The sequence below is a fragment of the Panthera onca genome, chromosome D3, assembly GCF_046562875.1.
Source record: "Panthera onca isolate mPanOnc1 chromosome D3, mPanOnc1 haplotype 2, whole genome shotgun sequence".
In the NCBI taxonomy this organism is placed as follows: domain Eukaryota; kingdom Metazoa; phylum Chordata; class Mammalia; order Carnivora; family Felidae; genus Panthera; species Panthera onca.
In genome coordinates, this window is record NC_138350.1 from 29,828,597 (window position 1) to 29,851,313 (window position 22,717).

Sequence of the window (22,717 nt, forward strand, 5' to 3'; positions counted from 1 at the left end):
AGACCTACCCACATAAAAACACAATCACAATAATATTAGGTGACTACCAACCATGAAAAACATGGCAAGCAATTTTCATAATTCTTAAGAACCGCTGAAGACCTGCCTCTCAGTTGCGTGCATGTTAAAAGGTGGGTAAAGGTTTTAGTAAAAACGGTGACATGAACACAGGGGTCCCTCCATCCTGGGAACTGCGGGTGGAATAGATCCAAGATAAATACCCACTTTTCAGCCCACTTATTTACTTCTAACTTTTTACAAGAAGAATATATGTTACGTTTGTAGTTAGCAAAAAGAATCACTAAACCAGGGGTACGAGGTTCACCTTACCCGAGAACTGTGTTACTGGATGCTCCCCGGAAAGGTGACACCACGTGTGTGTGTGTGTGTGTGTGTGTGTGTGTGTGTGTGTAAGTCTTGTAGAAGAGGCACGCATCTTACCGTTAAGTAGTGTTTGTGTACTAACTTCCTGGGAGCATCAGGCACACCACAGACAAATTTGGGGCTGGATGGGCTATGAGTCAAAACACCTGCTCCCCAACGGAAGCCTCCGGGATCCGGGCGCGAGCCGCCAGAACTCAAACAGATTTCCGCAGAATTTCTCCAGGAAACCGTCGTGTGGGGCGGAGACAGGCGCTCGGTCCAGTGGCTGCTTTCTAATCTGTCACGTTTGAGACCCTGGCCTTTCCTTCCCGGAAATGAGCCTTCATCCCTGCAAGGTGGCGCCAGAGGCCTGGCCAGAGGCGGAGGCGCCGGCGGAGTGGGAGCCCCCAGCGGAGGAGCCGGAGCCCAGGTCGGAGGCGAGGGGGCAACCCAAGGCAGGGCCGGGCTCAGAGCCGCTCCCGGCCTCTAAGCACGAGTCAGAGCAGTTCTTCGGTGGAAAACAGGAACCCGAGATGACCTGGGCTTCGGGGCAGTTGCCAGAGCCCGCTGGGGCGCCCCATTCACATCTGGTGTCAGTGAGGGGGGATTCCTCGCTGCCCGCATCACCGTCGGAAAACTAGGTGTCCGAGGGACCCCGTTGCCATACCGACTGCCTGGAGGCGCCTCTCTCCTGCCTCTTCCGAAGGCTGGGATGCGAAGTGGGCGCGCACCCCTGGATCTTCCTGCTGGTGCCCATGGTGCTGACGGCCACTCTGGGCACCGGTTTGATTTACCTGCCCAAGGATGTAGAAGAAAACCTCAAGGAGTACACCCCAATAGGGAGCCCAGCCAAGGCTGAGCGGCGCTTTGTGCAGGAACGCTTCACCGCCAACTCTTACCGCTTCTCCATCTCCAGGAAGAGCACCGAGGTCAATTTCGCTTGTATTCTAACGGTCTCCAACACCACCTCCCTGCTAGAACCAGCAATCTTATCAGAAGTTAGTAAAGTGGATGACGTGATCCAGGATCTGTATGCGAGGGGGGAAAACGGAACCCAGATCCACTACAATCAGGTGTGTGCCAAGCACCAGGGTCTCTGCGTGCCTTCCAACCCACTCCTGTATGCCTGGCAGATGAACAGGGACCTCGACCTGAAATGTCACTTTCCCAATCTACAACCACACCGGTCAGCCCATCTACCTGGCTGGCACCATTGGAGGAACCTTCTTAGGTGAGAGGATGGGAATGAACCAGTTACTCCTGGAAGCCAAAGCCGTGAGGCTGCTCTACTACTTGAAAACTGAGGATGGAGAGGACAACGAACGTGGTAAGAAATGGTTGACCCATTTCTGAACCAATTTAGCAACATTGAAAAGAGTCTGGCCTCAAAGAGGATCCAGGTATCTGGTGGCTGAGTTTTATAGGGAGACCAGGAGAAGGTGGGAGGGGTAAGAACACGTTTTCCAAGTAGTAGCACTCCTGGATTATTTGTTGGAGTCCTTGACTTGCAGCTGGGAGTGCTCTACTCTGTTTGGCACTTAATCCAACTTCCTTAATCTCACACACCAAAGGATGCCACACAGCATAAATCCTTAATAATATTCTGGTGGAAAACACAAATCCTACATCCTTAAGGTAGGTCTGCTCAGTGCAGACATTGCTCATCAGGTTTTCCAGTCAAATTACTTTAAAATCCTTAAAGTCTTTGCTCTTCGGGGGAACCCTCTGAAATGTGTTTGGGGTTCATTTGAATAAAAGCAACAAACTTTTAAGAAGTTCCATGGTATTATTGAAAAGAGAATTAGCTCACTGTTTACCAAGTAAGTTATATAGCCTAGTGCCAGGCACATGCTAGCTATTCTGTAACTAATAGTTGTGAATAAGCCTGGTCAAAGTGAGACAACTATTGGAAAAATACCAGATCCTTCTGAAATATCGATGAAATTAAAATAGTAAAAGACAACGACCTACTAAAATGTTAGAAAAAGCCACAATTTCTGTAATTATGAATTGTTTCACAATCTTAGGTAGATCTCAGATTTTGTGTATTCAGGAGGTTTAAACCTTGGGTTTCTGAAAGAAACTTTGGAAAGCGTGCCACAGATTTGTGGGAAGAAGCACACCTATCTTAATCTTTATTCTAAAATCACGATTCACATATTTTGATCTTTTACTTAATCTTAACATGTTTCAATCAGTAAGCTATAGTGTTTCAATAGTGTTTGTAACTCACACAAATATTGGAATGAAAAGTTATTTACTTGACTAAACTTTTGTGGCAGGTGGTCTACTTTACATCAATTTCTACACAACTGGAACTTGAAGCAACTTTGATGACAGTGATCCCTTTGTTTCACTTGGCATACCTTCTAATCATATTATTTGCAATCATATGCTACAGGTAAAATGGTTTCATTGTTTCTTAACTCTTTTTAACAGATATTTTTGGGTGGCCAAATACATATAACTGATATAAAATATGCCATTCTAATCATTTTTAAGTGTATATTTCAGTGGCATTAATTACATTCACACTGTTGTGCAACCATCACAACTATCTTTTTTTTTTCATTTTTATGTTTCTACGTTTATTTATTTTTGATAGACAGAGAGAGACAGAGCACAAGTGAGGGAGGGGCGGAGAGAGAAGGAGACAGAATTGGAAGCAGGCTCCAGGCTCTGAGCTGTCAGCACATAGCCTGCCGCGGGGCTCGAACCCACAAACCGGGAGATCATGACCTGAGCCAAAGTCGGACGCTTAATGAGCCACTCAGGCGCCCTACAACTGTCTGTTTCTAAATCTTTCCATCTCCCCAAACAGAAACTGTATAACTTAGGCAGTAACTCTCCATGGCCTCCCCCCTGTCCCGGCTAACCTTCATCTACTTTCTGTCTCTATGAATTTGCTTATTCTAGAGATTTCATACAAGTGGAATCACACAATATTTGTACTTTTGTGACTGGCTTATTTCACTTGGCATAATGTTTTCAAGGTTCCTCTATATCCTAGCATGTATCAAAACTTCATTCATTTTTATGACTGGTATTTCACCATATACATACAGCACTGTTTTTTTATACACTTAACTGTTGATGGGCACTTGGAATGTTTCCATTTTTTGGCTTTTGTGAATACTGCTGCAATGAACATTGATGTACAAATATTTTCTTGAGCTCCTGTTTTCAATTATTTTCAGTATATACCTGGGAATGGAATTGGTGGGTGGAGTGATAATTCTATGTTCAGTTCTTTGAAGAACCGCCAAATCCTACCAGCAACGTATAAAGGTTCCAATTTCTCCGCATCCTCACCAACACTTGTTTTTTGTTTTATTGATAATAGTCAACTTAATAGTGACAAAGTGTGGTTTGATTTACATTTCCCTAATTACTAATGATCTTAAGTATCTTTTCATGTGTTTATTGGCCATATGTACATCTTTGGAGAAATGTCTATGCAAGTCCTTTGCCCATTTTTTAATTTGGTTGTCTTTTTGTTTTTGAGTCCTATTGTTGGTGAGTACTTTGTATATTTGGTTTTAAGTTTATTTATTTTTTTTTATTTCGAGAGAGAAGTATGAATGGGGGAGGGTCAGAAAGAGAGGAGAGAGAGAGAATCCCAATCAGGCTCCACGCTGCCAGCACAGAGCCTGATGCGGGGCGTGAACCCACAAACCATGAGATCATGACCTGAGCTGAAGCTGAAGTCAACTGACTGAACCACCCAGACACCTCAGTATTTTGTATGTTTTAAATATTAAACCTTTATCAGATATATGATTTATAAATATTTTCTCCCACTCTGTGTATTGTCTCTTCACTTTCTTGATAATGTCTTTAATGCACAAGAGTTTTTAATTTTGATGAAATCCACTTTATCTTATTTTTTTCTTTTGCTACTTATACTTATATCTAAGAATCCATTGACAAGTTCAATGTCATGCACATTTGCCCTGTGTTTCCTTCTAAGAGTTTTATGGTTTTAGCCCTTTATATGTAGGTGAGTAGGGGTTTAACTTCATTCTTGTGCATGGAAATCCATGTGGAAATCCATGCTTCCATGTTGATTGCTGGAAATCCAGTTTTCCAAGTCCCATGTGATGAACAGACTATTCTTTCCCAGTTGATTGGACTTGGCATCCTTGTAAACAATCAATTGGTTGTAGATGTGTGGGTTTATTTCTGGACTCTAAATTATATGCCATGAGCCTACATGTCTGTTGATGTGCCAGTACCACAATGTTTTGATTCCTGTGGCTTTGTTATGAGTTTTGAAATCTGGAAATCTCAGCCCTCCAATTTTTATCGTCTTTTTCATGATTATTTTGGATATCTAGGACTCCTTGCAATTCCATATGAATTTGAGGGTTGACTTTTCCATTTCTGGGGTGGGGGGAAGGTCACTGAAATTTTGATAAAGATTGTGTTGAATCTGTAGGTTGTTTTAAGTGAGATTAACATTTTAACAATACTGTCTTCCTCCCTGTGAACTAAGGTTGCATTTCCATTAACTTAGGTCTTCTTTAGTTTCTTTCACTAGATTTTTGTAGCTTTCCGTCTTTCACCTCCTTGGTTAAATTTATTTCTAAATATTTTATTCTTTTAGACACTAAATGGAATTGCTTTTTTCATTTCATTTTTGGATTGTTCATTGCACGTATGTAGAAACACAACTGGTATTTGTGTGTTGATCTTGTATCCTGCAGCTGTGCTCAATTTGTTTATTATCTCTATTAGTTTTATTGTGGTTTCTTGGGAATTTTCATATATAGAATCATGTAATCTGTGAAAAGGGATAGTTATACTTCTTCATTTCCAATTTGGATTCCTTTTATTTCCATTTCTTATTTAATTCCTCTGGAAAGCACTTCCACTTCAATGTCAAGTGTCATTGGTGAAAGTGGGCATCTTTATCTTGTTCCTGATTTTGAAGGGAAATCTTTCAGCTTTCACTTTGGATTATATTGTTAGATATTCAGTTCTTATAATGGTCCCTATCATTTTGAGGAAGTTCCTTTCTATTCCTTGTTTTTGAGGTTTTTTTTTTTTTAATCATAATTGGGTGTTGGATTTTGTCAAATGCCTTTTTTGCATATATTGAGATGATCATGTAGATTTTATCCTTTGTTCTATTAGTGTGATATGTCACTTGATTGATTTTTCCCATGTTGAACCAGTCTTGCATTCCTGGGATAAATCCTAGTTGGTAATGATGTATAATCTTTTTAACATGCTATTGAATTGGGTTTGCAGAATATTATTAAGGACATTTGAATCTACATTTATAAGATATTGATCTATAGTTTTCTTCTTGTAATCTTTGTCTGGGATTGGTATCAGTGTAATGTTGGTCTCATAGAATGAGTTAGAGAGTGTTTCTTCCTTTTCAACTTTTTGGAAGGACTTGAGAAGGATCGGTGTTACTTCTTCTTTACATGTTTAGTAAAATTTACCAGTGAAGCCATCTGGTCTTGGACTTTTGTTTTTGGGTGGTTTTTGATTACTGATTCAGTCTTTTTACTTATTCAATGTCTGTTGAGATTTTCTATTTCATCTTGAGTCAGTTTAGGTCATTTATGTGTTTCTAGAAATTTGTGCATTTCATATAGTTTGTTGGCATAAGTTGTTTATAGTATTCTTTATTTTTTTAATGTTTATTTATTTTTGAGAGAGAGTGCACGAGAGGGAGAGAGGTGGCAGGGAGTGGGGGCAGAGGATCCAAAGTGGGCTCTGCACTGATAGCAGTGAGCCCCATGCAGGGCTCAAAACCATCAATCGTGAGATCATGACCTGAGACAAAGTCGGAGCTCAACCAACTGAGCCACCCAGACAACCGTATAGTGTTCTTTTATAATCCTTCATATTTCTCTAAGGTTAGTAGTAATGTCTTCAATTTCATATCTGATTTAGTTATTTCTGTCTTCTTTTTTCTTTGTCACTCTAGATAAGAGTTTATCAATTTGTTGATCTTTTTAAATAATCAATTTTTGGCTTTGTTGGTTCTCTCCATTGTTTTTCTAGTCTCAATTGCATATATCTCTATTCTAATCTTTTCATTTCCTTCCTTGTTAGCTTTGGGTTTTGTTTTGTTTTATTTTGTTTCTATTTCTGCGATATGTCTAGTACCGTAAGGTGATTGAAGACCTTTTTTTTTCTTTTTTTTTTTTTTTTAATTTTTTTTTCAACGTTTTTTATTTATTTTTGGGACAGAGAGAGACAGAGCATGAACGGGGGAGGGGCAGAGAGAGAGGGAGACACAGAATCGGAAACAGGCTCCAGGCTCCGAGCCATCAGCCCAGAGCCTGACGTGGGGCTCGAACTCACGGACCGCGAGATCGTGACCTGGCTGAAGTCGGACGCTTAACCGACTGCGCCACCCAGGCGCCCCTTTTTTTCTTTTTTAATGTAGTATAAATTTACCAATGAGCACTGGTGTTGCTATATCCTGTAAGTTATATTTTGCTGTGTCTTTATTTTCATTTGTTGCTAAGTATTTTCTAATTTCCCTTGTGATTTATTCTTTGACCCATTGGTTATTTGATAGTGAGTTGCTTAATTTCCATACATTTTGAATTATCCAGTTTTCCCTCTATTATTGATTTGTAGCTTCATTCCATTGTTGGTTAAAAAGATACATTGGGTAATTTCAATATTTTTACATTTTCAGACTTGTTTTGTGACCTAACATATGATCTATTCCAGAGAATGTTTCATGTTCACTTGAGAATAATGTATATTCTTCTATCATTGGGTTGAGTGTTGTATATATCTCTGTAAGGTCTAATTTATTTAGTGTTGTCCATTTCTTCTGTTTCCTTATAGATTATTGGCCTAGATGTCTTATACATTATTGAAAGTGGCATATTGAATTCTCCATCTATTTCTGTCTACCAGTCTGTTAATATTTGTTTCATTTTTGGGTCTCTATTGGCAGTGCATGTATGTTTGTAGATGAATCTTCTTGATGAATTGTTCTTTTTATCAATATAAAATGCCCTTCTTTGTCTCTTTTAACAGTTTTTAAAATAAAATCTATTTCGTCTTATAGAAGTATATTCAATCCTGCCCTCCTTTGGTTATATTTATATGGAATATCTTTCTCCATCCTTTAGCTTTCAATCTATTTATGTCTTTGGATCTATAATGAGTCTCTTGTAGACAGCATATAGTTGAATCATGTTATTTTATCCATTCTGTCAATTTCTACCCTTTTATTCAAGAGTTTAATCCATTTACATTTAAAATAACTTCTGACAAGGAAGGACTTCTGCTATTTTGCTATTTGTATTCTGTGTATCATACAGTTTTTTTGTCCCTCACTTCATCCATTATCCCTTTTTCTATGTTTAGTTTCTATTTTTCTAATGAGTTGTTTGATTCTCTTCTCATTTCCTTTTACAATGATTTTGTGAGATTTTCTTTATGGTTACCATGGAGATTCATATAATTCTAAGTTTAAAACAATCTACATTAAACTGATACCAACTTAACTTCAAAAACACACAAATGTGCTGCTTCTATACACCTCTGTCCCCCACTCTTTATGTTGTTGTTGTCACAAATTATGTCTTTGTACACTCTATGCCCAATAACAGAGTTATAATTATTTTTATGTTCTAAATTCTGTAGGTAATAAAATGTAGGATTATAAACCAAAAATATAATAATACTTGCTGTTATACTTGACCAAGACCTATGTTTCCTCATATGACTTAGCATTACTTTTTATTGTTCTTTCTATTCAGCCAGAAGGATTCCTTTTACCATCTCATATAGGGCAGGTCTAATTAACAAGCCTGCTTAGCTCTTGTTTATCTGGAATGTCTTAATTTCTCCTTCATTTTTGAAGGACAGTTTTGATGAATACAGAATTTTAGTTGATGTTTTTTTTTCTTTAAGCACTACAAATATCCCATTGTCTCCTTGCCTCCATGGTTTCTAATAAGCAATCAGCTTTTACACTTATTAAGGGTCCCTTATATTTGGTGAGTTTCTCCTCTCTCAGTGCTTCCAAGACTCTCTTTGACTTTGGCTTTCAATGATTTGATTATCATGTTCTCAGTCTGGGTCTCTTTGAGTTCATCCTATTTGAACTTCATTAAGCTTATTGGATTTGTAGCTTCATATCTTCTACCAAATTTGGGAAGTTTTCAGCCATTATTTCTTTAAATATTCTTCCTGCCTCCTTTTCTCTCTCTCCTGGAACTCCCATAATGTGTATGTTGATCTACTGGCTGGTAGACCCACAGATCTCTGAGGTTCTTCTCACTTTTCTTCATCCTTTTTTCTTTGTGTCTCTTAGACTCCATACATTTCAATTGTCCTATTTTCAGTTCACTGATTCTTCTGCCTATTAGACCTGCTGTTGAATGCATCTAGTGTTTTTGGGTTTGTGTTCTGTCATTTCAGTTATTGTATTTTTCAGTTCCAGAATTTCTGTTTGGTTCCTTTAAAAAATTTCTACCTCTTTATATTATTTTGCTCATACATTGTTTTTCTTATTTCCTTGTCAGAGATCTTCTTTAGTTCTGTAAGCATATTTAGAAAAGCGTTTATAGTCTTTGTCTAGTAAGTCCTAGCTCTGTCTTTCCTCAAGGATGATTTCTATTTATTTTGTTTCACACATATTTTGAACCACACTCTCCTCTATCTTTATATACCTTGTGATTTGTTATTGGTGGTGGTGGTGGTTGTGTAGAAAACTGGACATTTGGCTAACTGGAAATCAGATTCCACCTTCCCCAGGGTTTTCTGTTGTTTTCCTATGTGTTTATTTAAGATTAGTGGTCCATTTTCTTTGTGATTTTCCGAAACTATTATTGAAAGACTGTAATTATTGTTTTTTGTGGTCACTGAAGTTTCTGTACCTTAGCTAGTGTTTTGACATAGATTTCCTTGGATACCAGGAGCTCTCCCAGTGTTTGCAAAATGGTTCTGTGCCTGGAACCTCCAACACTTACCAAGGCTTACACTGTAGGGATCAGCCCTAGGTGAAAGCTTAGGGTCTTCTTAGGTCTTTTCTGAGCATACATCTTGCCCTGGGTAATTTTCTAAATTCCCCAGTATAACTGAGTGCTTTTTAATATCCTAAATTCCCAGAGAAATGCTCCTCATCTTTTTCCATAGGCAGTCTTTTGTATTTTTGAGCTATAATCTTTTGCTCTATGCACATGAGGTTTGTTAATTCAACTTGTGGGGTTTCCAGCTTTCTCAACCTGAGTTTTGAGTTAGACAAAACAGAGGAGTGCCTTGCATCAGTCCTTCAGGTAGCCCCCAAATAGGTTAGAACAGACATATAAAATATTTTAGGAATAATCTCTGCTCTGCTTCCTCCAAAAACAGGGAAATGGCTCCATCATGGTAACATGAGCTGTTACCACTTTAAGATCCCTGCTGTCTTAGGGACAGTTTGGGACTGGGGCCACTTTAACACATCTGTCACATTATGATCACTGCCACTTTAAGACTACTATCACACTGGAGAGGGAGACAGGGCATGTAAAATCACTACAAAACATTCCAACTATTTTGAAGTACTCCCCTGATTTTCTTTCATTTAGCGCTTGCTTAGTTGCTGTAAGCTTTTGACTGCTTTCCAGAGTTCACAGAATTCTGAAAATATATGCCCGTTTTTCTATATTTCTTTGTCGGGATGAGACTTGGGAAATTCCTATGCCATGTTTTGCTGATATCCAGCACTAAACTCTTACTTTTTAAACTTTCTTTTCTCCCCACCCCCCATTAGCAATAGTGTGCAATCAGATGGAATAGTAAAAACAAATAAAGAAATTATGGCCAGTTTTGTTTGATTTGGCATATGTTTTTTACTTTACATATTGAGCCAATTGTGAGTAATTGTTCCATTTGGAAGCAGATATGCTGATAGTATTAAACAAGTCCTTATTTCTGTATAAATTTGAACTAGTACTTTTAACTATATAAAAAATTAATCTCTAATTTAATTGACTTGGGTGTCCCCATTGTTCGGATGTGGGGTTTACCTTGTTAAGCACTTAAAAATTGTTATCTAGGCATTAGGATTAGTTTGAGCTCTTGTAATCAGAAAGCTAAAATATTGAAAATATCAGCAAACACCAGTATTTAGTTGTAGAAGTAACCCCATAGAATATATTAATTTAGTGATTCTCACAGCAGAGTTCCAGAGAGGACTCTACACCTACTTATTCTGAAGCCACCTATTGAATCAAGTCTCTGGGGTTTCAGTCTGAAAATCTATATTTCAAAAATGTCTTTAATTGATTCTCCTTTATAGGTAGGTTTGGGAACAGATGATATAATTCAACTCTCTAGATTTTAAGGTAGAGAAACATAAGGCCCCAGTAGGTAGAGGGAGTTAACCATGATGGGTATCTCGTTAGAGTTAATAAACTGCCTCGCAACTTTGTTATTTTGGAAAGAAAGACCACATTCCCTAGAAAACAAACAAAATCAAAAAACTAAGAAGGAAGGGTGAGAGGGAGGGAGGGAGAAAATAGGGGAGGAAGGATGGGAAGGAAAAAAAGACCAAATTCAGTCTTGTTAAAGTCATTAGAGTATAAAAATAATGTTAACCTAGTGTGGAATCTCCAAGGTACCAACAATTGGCTTGACAAAACTTTCCTACTAGGTAGTTGGTTCTGAAGATACACATTTATATCAATTCTTGCTTATCTTTACTAATAATTATGGACAGTAGTACAGAAAATCTTATACTGAAGGCAATTAGAAAATGATTTTTTAAATATCTAATTTGAAAGAGAGAGCATGGTTCAGTGAGCAGAGGAGAGGCAGAGAGAGAGAGGGAGAGAAAGAATCCCAAGCAGGCTCTGCGCTGTCAGAGCAGAGCCCGACACAGGGCTTGAACTCACAAACCAGGAGATCGTGACCTGAGCCAAAACTAAGAGTTGGATGCTTAACCAACTGAGCCAGCCAGACACCCCTAGAAAATTATTTATATTTATTTGTCTTTGAAGACTTTATGTTTATGTAACCATCATATGAAACATATAGGACTCATGAGGTATAAAGATAATGCAACTTTATTTTTGTCTCCCTTTTTTCCCTTTAAGTTTTGTGGGTAAGAGCAAGATCTTCCTCTGCCCCATGAAAGCTCAGACAGGCTATGTGACTTTTGTGGTCATTAGCAGGTAGGACAAAATCCTCCAGTCAGAGTTAAAATGTCCATGTCCATGTCCATGTAATAAACAAAATTGGTAACTTGATTTAAAGTTAAGGTGCCCTTCAGCACCCTTTGCTAGAGCACGCTGCATGGGATAGCCCTTAATGGGGATAAAGGAGCTTACCAGTTCTCTTCTTCTTTTTTTTTTCCTGAATATAATTTATTGTCAAGTTAGCTAACATACAGTGGACACAGTGTGCTCTTGGTTTCAGGGTAGATTCCTGTGATTCTTCGCTGACATATAACACCCAGTGCTCATCCCAACAAGTGCCCTCCTCAATGCCCATTACCAATTTTCCCCTCACCTCACCCCCCCAAATCAAGCCTCAGTTCTCTGTATTTAAGAGTCTCTTATGGTTTGCCTCCCTCTCTGTTTGAAATGATTTTTTACTCTTCCCTTCCCTCATGGACGTCTGTTAAGTTTCTCAGATTCGACTTATGAGTGAAAACATATGATATCTGTCTTTCTCTGACTGACTTATTTCACTTAGCATAATACCCTCCAGTTCTATCCATGTTGTTGCAAATGGCAAGATTTCATTCTTTCTCATTGCCAAGTAGTATTTCATTGTATATATAAACCACATCTTCTTTTTTAAATTTTTAAAATTTAATTTATTTTTGAAAATTTACATCCAAGTTAGTTAGCATATAGTGCAACAGTGATTTCAGAAGTAGATTTTTTAATGCTCTTACCCATTTAGCCCATCCCCCCTCCCACAACTCCTCCTACAACAGTAACCCTCTGTTTGTTCTCCATATTTAAGAGTCTCTTATGTTTTGTCCCTTTCCCTGTTTTTGTATTATTTTTGCTTCCCTTCCCTTATGTTCATCTGTTTTGTATATTAAAGTCCTCATATGAGTGAAGTCACATGATATTTGTCTTTCTCTGACTAATTTTGCTTAGCATAATACCCTCTAGTTCCATCCATGTAGTTGCAAATGGCAATATTTCATTCTTTCTCATTTCGAAGTAGTGTTCCATTGTATATATAAACCACATCTTCTTGTTTTTTTTGTAATTTTTTAACCTTTTATTTATTTATTTTTGAGACAGAGAGAGACAGAGCATGAATGGGGGAGGGTCAGAGAGAGAGGGAGACAGAGAATCTGAAACAGGCTGCAGCCTCTGAGCTGTCAGCACAGAGCCCGACGCGGGGCTCGGACTCACGGACTGCGAGATCATGACCTGAGCCGAAGTCGGCCGCTTAACCGACTGAGCCACACAGGCGCCCCATAAACCACATCTTCTTTATCCATTCATCAGTTGATGGACATTTGGGCTCTTTCTGTATTTTGGATATTGTTGATAGCACTGCTATAAACATTGGGGTTCATGTGCCCCCATGAATCAGCACTCCCGTATCCTTTGGATACATTGTTTTCCAGAGCAGCTGCACCAGTTGTGCATTCCCACCCACAGTGCAAGAGGGTTTGCATTCCCACCACAGTGCAAGAGGGTTCCCATTTCTCCACATCCTTGCCAGCATCTGTTGTTTCCTGAGTTGTTAATTTTAGCCACTCTGGTGTGAGGTGGTATCTCACTGTGATTTTGATTTGTATTTCCCTGATGATGAGTGACGTTGAGTATCTTTTCATGTGTCTGTTGGCCATCTGGATGCCTTCTTTGGTCTAATCATGTCTTCTGGTTATTTCTTCACTGGATTATTTCAGGTGTTGAGTTTGGTAAGTTCTTTATAGATTTTGGATAATAAGCCTTTATGTTATATGTCATTTGCAAATATCTTCCCCCATTCTGTTGGCTCGCCAGCCCTCTTCTATCCCTTCTCTTCCTGCTTCCCATCTTGCTAAGTTAGTTGGAGCATGTCCAAGGAGAAAAAGAAAGGGAGGAGGGAAATCCTTAAGGCACAGCTGCTGCCACGATGCTTCAATACATGCCTTTTCTAGGCTTTAAAATAAAACCAATTCTCCTTTGAGTGTGTTTGTGAATTCCTAGGACATCTCCCACTCCTACCTCTCTGTTATCACTGAGAATCTCTTATCTCTGGTCTGGACAACAGCCTCCTAGACAGTCCCTAAGACATTGCCCATCCTGCCTCATTTACACTTACATATGAAGGTTATCCTTGCACATATGCATTTACCTCACACAGAACCCTTATTTGCACCTATTTTAGGGTTCCGTATTTATTGTCTGATTGTGAAGTCATATGAACAAACTTTTTCAAGTGTATGCTCTGGCCTGAACCTCATTCTACAGCAAGTAGTGGTATATTGATCTTCTTGTCTCCTTCAAAATTGTCTCACATTTTGGACATGACAACATTTACACCAAATATTAGATCCGTTTCTGAAACAAGCTTGAAAATCTTTCCCTTCTCAAATACACTGTAAACTGTTGTTTACTTATGAGAAAAATCATTACCTTTGAAGGAAGATGTGGATCTCTTACCAAACATATAGATTGTTGTCTAAGAATAATAAGTTCTAATTTAGCCCTTCCCTGTCAGGTAAATAAAAAATTCAGAAGGTTGGCCATCTTGCTGCCTGCACTGGAGTCATATGGGGAAAGTTTTAGACATAAAGATTCTACAGCTTCCCTACCAACCTACTGAATCAGGATCTGCATAGCCAGGTTCCAGGAGATCTAAAGTTCTAAGACTTCCCTAGGTCATTCTGATAAACTGCTTAAAACAAAATCCTCCTCAGGGGTGCCTGGGTGGCTCTGTCAGCTAAGCATCTTGACTCTAGGCTTTGGCTCAGGTCATGATCTCGTGGTTCATGGGTTTGAGCCCCACTTCGTGTTCTGCACTGACAGTGTGGAGCCTGCTTGCCATTCTCTCTCTCTGTTTCTCTCTGTCAGCCTCTCTCTCTCTCAAGAGAAATGAACTTAAAAAAAAAAAATAACTTTCTTGGAGACCGGAATATCTGCAAATGTATTCACCAAACTCCTACAGTGTTCCATCTTAAGATCTTTCCTTCCATTGTCTATTGCACATTAAAGTAAAGATCATTTAGACAAAGTCAACTCAGCACGTAGTCAATAAAGTCACTATAGGCAATAATATACTTCACTCCCTCCCTTACATCATCTGAAAATTTTATACCAAAAAATCCAGAAACTTGAAAGATGGAATGTCATATGTAACTCATTCATCTTTCTGATTTCAAAGTTCATCTTTGTTACTTTCTTATTTCAAACTGCTATAAACCAACATTGTTGTTTTAAGAAAGTATTCACTATAATCAAATTTTATTCTAACAAGGAATTTTACTTTTGCTCTGGAATTTTGCACATGTGGTTGGTTTGGGGCCCTGAGTTTAACTCATAGCGCTGGTGTGTTGAAAAAAATAAATAAATAAAACCATGGTGTAGAAATTTTTTTGCAAAATAAGAAAGTTTAGCTATTTTACTGTTGTCTTGCCTAAAGGTCATGGTCATGTTGCTGTATTAGAATCAGTGCTTCTATTTCCATAGTTGACTCTCCTAGTCTTCCATCCAAACTTAGTTTCTCTCTCCTCCTAAAAATATCTAGAGACAAGTATCAGTCATTTGTTTTGAAGCAGTTAACAAAAAAGCAAAATATAAAACCAGAGGTGGTTGTCAATATTTTCAAATGTAATATTGTGGTTATTGGGTAGGCAAAGTGCTGAATCCATACTTTAAAATGCTGCCTATATATTCCCATTTTTCTTGGTCCAGCAAAGAAAAAGGCACAGGCTGTGTTATTAAAAATGGACTAGAGGGGTGCCTGGGTGGCTCAGATGGTTAAGTGTCTGACTTTGGCTCAGGTTATAATCTCATTGTTTGTGGGTTCAAGCCCCACATCAGGCTCTGCACTGGTAGTGTGGAGCCTGCTTGGTAGTCTCTCTCTCTCTCTCTCTCTCTCTCTCTCTCTCTGCCTCTCCCCCACTTGTGCTCTCTCTCAAAAATAAATAAGTAAACAACATTTTTTAAACATTTATTTATTTGAGAGAGAGAGAGAGAGAGAGAGAGAGAATATGAACAGGGGAGGGGCACAGAGAGAGGAGACAAGTCCAAAGCAGGCTCCCAGGTCCAAACCATCAGCACAGAGCTGAACATGGGGCTCAAACCCACAAACCATGAGATCATGACCTGAGCCAAAGTCAGTTGTTTGACTGAGCCACCCAGGCGCCCCATAAATAAACTTTTTTTTTTTTTAATGGACTACATTTCTAATTCTTTTGTAATTACTAGCAACTTTCCTAGAGCCCTCTTCACCAGTAGACAAGAATCCTGAAAACGTTTTAGGAGGAGACTTTCATACATTTTGTTAATCACAATACATATTGAACTGGTTTTGAAATACAAGAGCTGTTTAGAATTGCATCTATGGCTACTTGGAGTCAAGGGTGGGTGAAAAGAGCACTAAATATGGATACTTTCTCTGCTAGAGCTTGCCCTCCCTTTGCTGTTGTATTCCATTTACACCCTTTGAAGATCAGGGTGTAATTAACCATCTGAAGTATTTGGTATATCTTTATGGCTCTGAACTGGTGGTGAGTGAATTTGTACTTGCCCAGCTGCAGAAGAATTGCTCAGGAAGTTTGGTAAAAGTACTGATTCACAGCTTTTCTGTTCCCTCCGCCCTTTTTCCCACTTGGTCTGGGACAGTGCCTGGGAATTAAAGGTCTTCAGCAGACAGGTATGGGAATTATTGCCCAAGAGCTTTCTGAACAGATGTCCAAGTAGAGAATGTTATAACCTGATCGAATTTCAGTGTGGAAGCTACCACCACAAATTCCATGATTTTTCCCTCCAAATGTACAGGTGTGACCGTGTATGAAACAAAATGTGGGCTGCAACCTTGGGAGTGATTTCTGCTGCCTTGGCAGTGGTGAGCGGCTTTGGCCTGATGTTGTACATTGGGGTGCCATTTGTGATCATAGTTACAAATTCACCATTTCTTATTCTAGGTGAGTAAAACCAAATGTGAAGCTACACATTGTATATATGGGGGTATGGGGTAGATAAGGGAAGGAATTTATGTTAGATTAAGCAAAATAATTATATTCAGGTGGCTCCACAGATCCAAAATGAGGTGACAGGAGAGAAGAAAATCAAATTGAAGTGTGTGTGTTTAGAGGCAGAAAAATCTAGTACCCCAAATGGAAAAACACAGACAAGAGACATGAACGGGCAGTTCACACATACACACAAACACACACACACACATCCCTCACTGGAAGTAGAGGGAAAAAATAATTTGACTTCTCAATTAATGAATGGATGCAAATTAAACCAAAAGTGAGATACCTTGTCTTCTTATTAAATTAATAAATACTAGCAAGATTGAAGATATGAGGAAGGTTGTATATAAATGAATACTCATTCTGCTGGGAGAAAATTATAAATTGTTACACACTTTTTTTTATTATTAAATTTTCTTTAACGTTTATTTATTTTTGAGACAGAGAGAGACAGAGCATGAATGGCAGAGGGTCAGAGAGAGAGGGAGACACAGAATCCGAAACAGGCTCTAGGCTCTGAGCTGTCAGCACAGAGCCCGACGCGGGGCTTGAACTCATGGACCATGAGATCGTGACCTGAGCTGAAGCCGATGCTCAACCGACTGAGCCACCCAGGCGCCCCTTACACACTTTTTTAAATCCAATTTTGCAGCAAATCAAAAGATTTAAACATCAAACAGCAAATATCTTTGGCTTAGCAATTCCATTTTTAGAAATTTGTCTTAACAATTAGACAAGTACTCAAAGAGCAGAACGAGTATGTTCACTTCGGCATTATTTAGAACGGAAAAGTTTTGAAAACTTAATTCCATATCAACATGGGATTGGTCAACTCAAACACAGCATATTAATACTTTTGAATCATATCCAGTCTTCAAAAGGAGGTAGATATATAATGTTAAATGAAAAATGCTGGTATTGAAACCAGGTGTTTGAAATAGAGAGATACAGTTATATGTGCATATTTGTATTGAGCAAATTCTCGATGGATATACATAAAAATGCAGGGTGGAATTACTGTTGTTTACACTTTTTGTCTGCATTTTCTTGTACTTCCAGAATTTATTTGACAATAAGCATGAAAAACAAAGGTGTTTATATTATATTTTATTTTTTTTAATTTGAAGAGATACGAATTATTTATTTTTTGTTAAATATAATTTATTGTCAAATTGGTTTCCATACAACACCCCGTGCTCATTCCAACAGGTGCTCTCCTCAATGCTCATCACCTGCTTTCCCCTCTCCCCACCCCCCCATCAAACTTCAGTTTGTTCTCAGTATTTAAGAGTCTCTTATGGTTTGCCTCCCTCCCTCTCTGTAACTTTTTTCCCCTCCCCCCTCCCCCGTGGTCTTCTGTGAAGTTACTCAGGATGCACATATGAGTGAAAACATATGGTATCTGTCCTTCTCTGCGTGACTTACTTCACTTCGCATAATACCCTCCAGTTCCATCCACGTTGCTGCAAATGGCCAGATTTCATTTGTTCTCATTGCCAAGTAGTATTCCACTGTATATATAAACCACATATTCTTTATCCATTCTACATTTTAGAAAATACGGAACTTAGAAGGAATAGTATTTGGTTTCCATGGGGAGACAGTGGAAAAGCTGTTTGCTGGATGTAAACTTATTTACTCTAACTCTTCAGGACACACCTACCTAGTACGCACCCACGCTTAGCCACTCAGTATTCCCCACAGCCATAAACAACTATAGTTAAAGTGTATATAATTGATTTAATATAAACCAGCACTGAATAGTCCGTGTGTACATAGGAGTGTGTGTGTGTGTGTGTGTGTGTGTGTGAGATTTAAGCAACTCAAGCAAGAAATGTTCAAGGAAAATTTCTGAATAAGTTTCTATAAATCATAAAACTAGTTTTTCAATACCTAATACATATCAAGAGTTCATTCTTGGTCCCTAGTACTTCTGATTCTTCCCTTTTGTGCTGCTGAGCCCAAGTGAAATCCTCAAAGCTGGTAAGCCATGGGATGTCAGGATGCAGTTTATGACAGAATGTTTAGACTTGTGTCAATACAGATTCTTCTATCTTCTTGATCATACCTGTAAAACATCAGAGGCAAAGTTGCAATTCCCAGTACCCTCCCATGTAACCCATGCACAAGATCCCCCCAAATTGAAATTAGATCAGCATTTTATTGCAGTTTATTTCCTTATTTATTTTATTGAGTTTGCATCAATATACATGGGAATAAAGGTATACATGAGTGAAAGTAGTGTCAACTCTAGTAGAAATCTTGAGAGAGGTGCAAACATTGCTGGTTAGATGCTAACTGTAGAATAGATAAGTCCAGTTTATATTTTAAGCAACAGAATGTTGGCTTCGTGTGTTTGTGCATTCATTAAGATGGTTTATGAGAGAAAATGGTCTTTCAAGTCATCCAGTAGAATCAAAGATACAATGCTAATCCTGCTTCGACTAACACCTACAACATGTTTCCTGACTCATCATTACAACACCCTAAATGAAGAGTAGGAGTAGAGTATCCTGTGCTATGTACAAATAATAAGAGTATGAATAAAGCACAGAGTTATTACAGAGGAAGGGGTGGATTCTGTTGTGGATTCAGAAGCAACCAGAGAAAAGTGACAGAGAAAGTAGTAGTATCAAAGCACAGATCAGGCAAGACAAATAAGATCTAAGAGATGGAAAAAGAAGATGGTTCGAGTTTATGTGTTTAATTTTTCATAGATATTAATATGTATGCAAATTGTTTCTTTGTTTTTTTAACACGTGTTGGGGTTGATGACATGTTTATAATGATTTCTGCCTGGCAGAAGACCAGCCTCATGGATAACATCAAACAGCAGCTGTCCAGTGTCTATTCCAAAGTGGCAGTGTCCATTACAACCACCACTATCACCAACGTCCTGGCCTTCTATACAGGGATTATGACCTCTTTTGGGTCCGTACAATACTTTTGCACTTATACAGGAACAACCCTGCTCTTTTGTTATTTTTATAACATCACCTGTTTTGGAGCATTTATGGCCCTGGATGGTAAAAGAGAAGTAGTCTGTCCACGCTGGTTGAAAAAGCCAGAAACTCCTGACCAAAAGTGTTCTTCATTTAAAAAGTCCTGCTGTGTCCCATGTGATTCTCTCCCAGATGAACAAGAAACTGATGTCCATCCAATGAATTTGTTCTTCAGAGACTATTTTGGCCCTTTTCTCACAAGCACTGAGTCCAAGTTTTTTGTAGTGCTTCTATACATTTTGTACATCATTAGTAGTATATATGGGTGTTTCCAAGTGCAGGAAGGGTTAGACCTTCAAAATTTGGCAAGTGACGATTCCTACATCACACCATTTTTTAACGTAGAAGAAGACTATTTTTCGGATTATGGCCCCAGGGTTATGGTTATTGTTACTGAAACTCTTGACTACTGGGATAAAGATGCTAGGCAAAAACTGGAAAAATGTCTGGCAGATTTGGAAAACAGTGACTATGTAGATAAAAATGTTACAGAGTTTTGGTTACGAGAGTATGTGCAATATATGGAAAATAGCGGGCAAGATGTAAATGATAAGAATACTTTCATAAACAGTTTGCCCAGTTTTTAAACAAATTTTACACTTTTTATGTATGATATTAATATTTCATCTTCACATGAAATCATTGCTTCCCGGGGCTTCATTCAGACCATCAGCGTTTCTTCTTCAACCAATAAGAAGATGATGTTATTCCAGTTACGAAGCATAGCCGAAAAGTGTGAAATTCCCCTAATGGTGTACAGCCGGCATTCACATATTTTGATCATTACACTGCAATACTAGAAAACACTGTTCGGGGCGCCTGGGTGGCTCAGTCGGTTAAGCGGCTGACTTCAGCTCAGGTCATGATCTCGTGGTCCGTGAGGGATGTGAGTTCGAGCCCTGCATCGGGCTCTGTGCTGACAGCTCAGAGCCTGGAGCCTGTTTCAGATCCTGTGTCTCCCTCTCTCTGACCCTCCCCTGTTCATGCTCTGTCTCTCTCAGTCTCAAAAATAAATAAATGTTAAAAAAAATTAAAAAAAAAAAAAACACTGTTCGAAATGTCATTGTTGCATCCTCAGCTATGTTCATGGTTTCCTTATTGTTCATTCCTCATCCACTGTGTTCCTTGTGGGTAACTTTTGCTATTGCTTCTGTGATTGTGGGAGTAATAGGGTTCATGGTATTCTGGAATGTCAATCTTGATTCCATATCCATGATTAATCTTGTCATTTGTATAGGGTTTTCTTTCGATTTTTCTGCACACATTTCTTACGCATTTTTTTCCAGGTCTAAGCCCTCAGTAAACCAAAAAATAATTGAGGCATTGTATCTGCTAGGCTACCCAGTGTTACAAAGTACAGTTTCAACAGTAATAGGGGTGGGTGTTTTATCTTCAGCTAAAGCATACATCTTCAGGACATTTTTTAAGATTATGTTTCTTGTTATGGTATTTGGGGCTGCTCATGGCCTAATTTTTATTCCAGTATTCTTAACCTTTTTTTGAAGGTTTATTTGAATATCCACTAACAAATCAAAGACCAATTATAGAATTCCTGCTTGCCACAATCCAATCTGGTAAAAACACACTACTTGAAATAGTCAATAAACTAAAAACAAAGGCATGTTTCCTTGGCTTGGAAATCCCATTTAAAAATGGTACTTAAAACTGAGGGTTGATGGGGGGTAGGAGGGAGGGGAGGGTGGGTGATGGGTATTGAGGAGGGCACCTTTTGGGATGAGCACTGGGTGTTGTATGGAAACCAATTTGACAATAAACTCCATATATTGAAAAAAATAAAAATAAATAAAAATGTTACTTAAAATATCCTGAGAAAAATTAATTAGTCTTACATTAAAATATCTTTACTAGGGGCCCCTGGGTGGCTCATTCGATTAAGCATCCGACTTTGGCTCAGGCCATGATCTCGTGGTCCATGAGTTCAAGCCCCGCGTCGGGCTCTGTGCTGACAGCTCAGAGCCTGGAGCCTGTTTCAGATTCTGTGTCTCCCTCGCTCTCTGCCCCTCCCCTGCTCATGCTCTGTCTCTGCTGTGTCTCTCTCTCTCTCTCAAAAATGAATAAACATTAAAAAATAAATAAATAAAATATCTTCACTAAATTAGGAAGTGTTATCATCTTTATTATAGTCTATACAATCAAGCATAAGGTATAACTCTCCAGTTATTTTTTCCTTTTGTTTCATTGTTAGAAGTTTATGCCTGGAATTCAAGTATTTTATATATTATAATATAAATGGAATATTAATTTCATTATACTTCCTATATCATTATTATGTAAAAGTACAACTTATTATTAATCCTCCCAGTGTGGGGCTTTGTATGCCTTTTCTTAATGGTGTATTTTGACAAACTGAAGTTTTTGAAGTTTTGAAATCAAATTTATATTTTTTTTGGCTAGTGTTTTCTGTGTCCTCCCTAAGAAGTCTTTGCCTATTCTAAGATCACAAAAAAATCCATCCATGTTTTCTTCTCAAGGCTAATAGTTTAATTTTACATTTGGGTCTATGATCCACAGATCTATATTTGTTGAGAAGTGTGGATAAAATTCATTATGTTCCCATAATAATTATCCATCCAGTTGTCCTAGCATCATTAGTAAAAAGACTACATTTTCAGCACAGGATTAATTTGGGACCTCTGTCAAAGAATCAATTGACAATTTGTGTGTGGCTCTGTTTCTGTGCATTGATCTGTTTCTCTGTTCTAAAGCCAATGCCACAGTGCCTTGATTACTGAAGTTTTATATTAATTCTTGAAGTCAGGTTGTATAATTTATCCAGCATTTTTCTTTTCCAGATTGCTTTGGCTATTCTAGGTTCTTCCCATTTAGATACTCATTTTAGAATCACTTGTCAATTTACCAGAAAGCCTTCTGGGTTCATGATTGGGTTATGGTGAATCTACAGATCAATTTGGGGAAAACAGGTATCTTAGCCATTTGCAATATTCTAATCTGTGAACATGGTTTATCTCTCCATTTATTTATGTCTTCTTTAATTTCTCTCAGGAATATCTTACAGATTTAGGTAGATTTACTTCCAAATATTTTTATCTTTATGGCATTGTAAATAAATTCCTTTTCCATTTTGCTTTTACTACTACATAAAAATACAATGGAGTTTTGTATGTAATGGATTTTTGTACCTTATATGTGTAACCTCCTTAGGTTCATTTATTAGTTTGTGTGGATCTTTGTAGTTTCT

At 38.3% G+C, this 22,717-nt stretch overlaps 1 protein-coding gene and 1 long non-coding RNA gene across 2 annotated transcripts in view; one reads left to right on the forward strand and one right to left on the reverse strand.

The window, feature by feature from the left end:
• Window positions 1-698: 698 nt before the first annotated feature.
• Window positions 699-20,467, forward strand: LOC132674627 (patched domain-containing protein 3-like). Its single transcript, XM_081790852.1, is given in 8 exon segments — window positions 699-800; window positions 1,005-1,516; window positions 1,518-1,708; window positions 1,711-1,763; window positions 2,646-2,764; window positions 16,296-16,441; window positions 19,255-20,256; window positions 20,259-20,467. Coding segments are annotated over 8 exon segments (2,334 nt in total).
• The window catches only part of LOC144613852 (uncharacterized), a 39,279-nt gene continuing 34,905 nt past the window's right edge, over window positions 18,344-22,717 (reverse strand). Inside the window, exon 4 of the long non-coding RNA XR_013551301.2 lies at window positions 18,344-18,563. This is a non-coding gene — a long non-coding RNA (uncharacterized LOC144613852). The remainder of the gene's footprint in view (window positions 18,564-22,717) is intronic.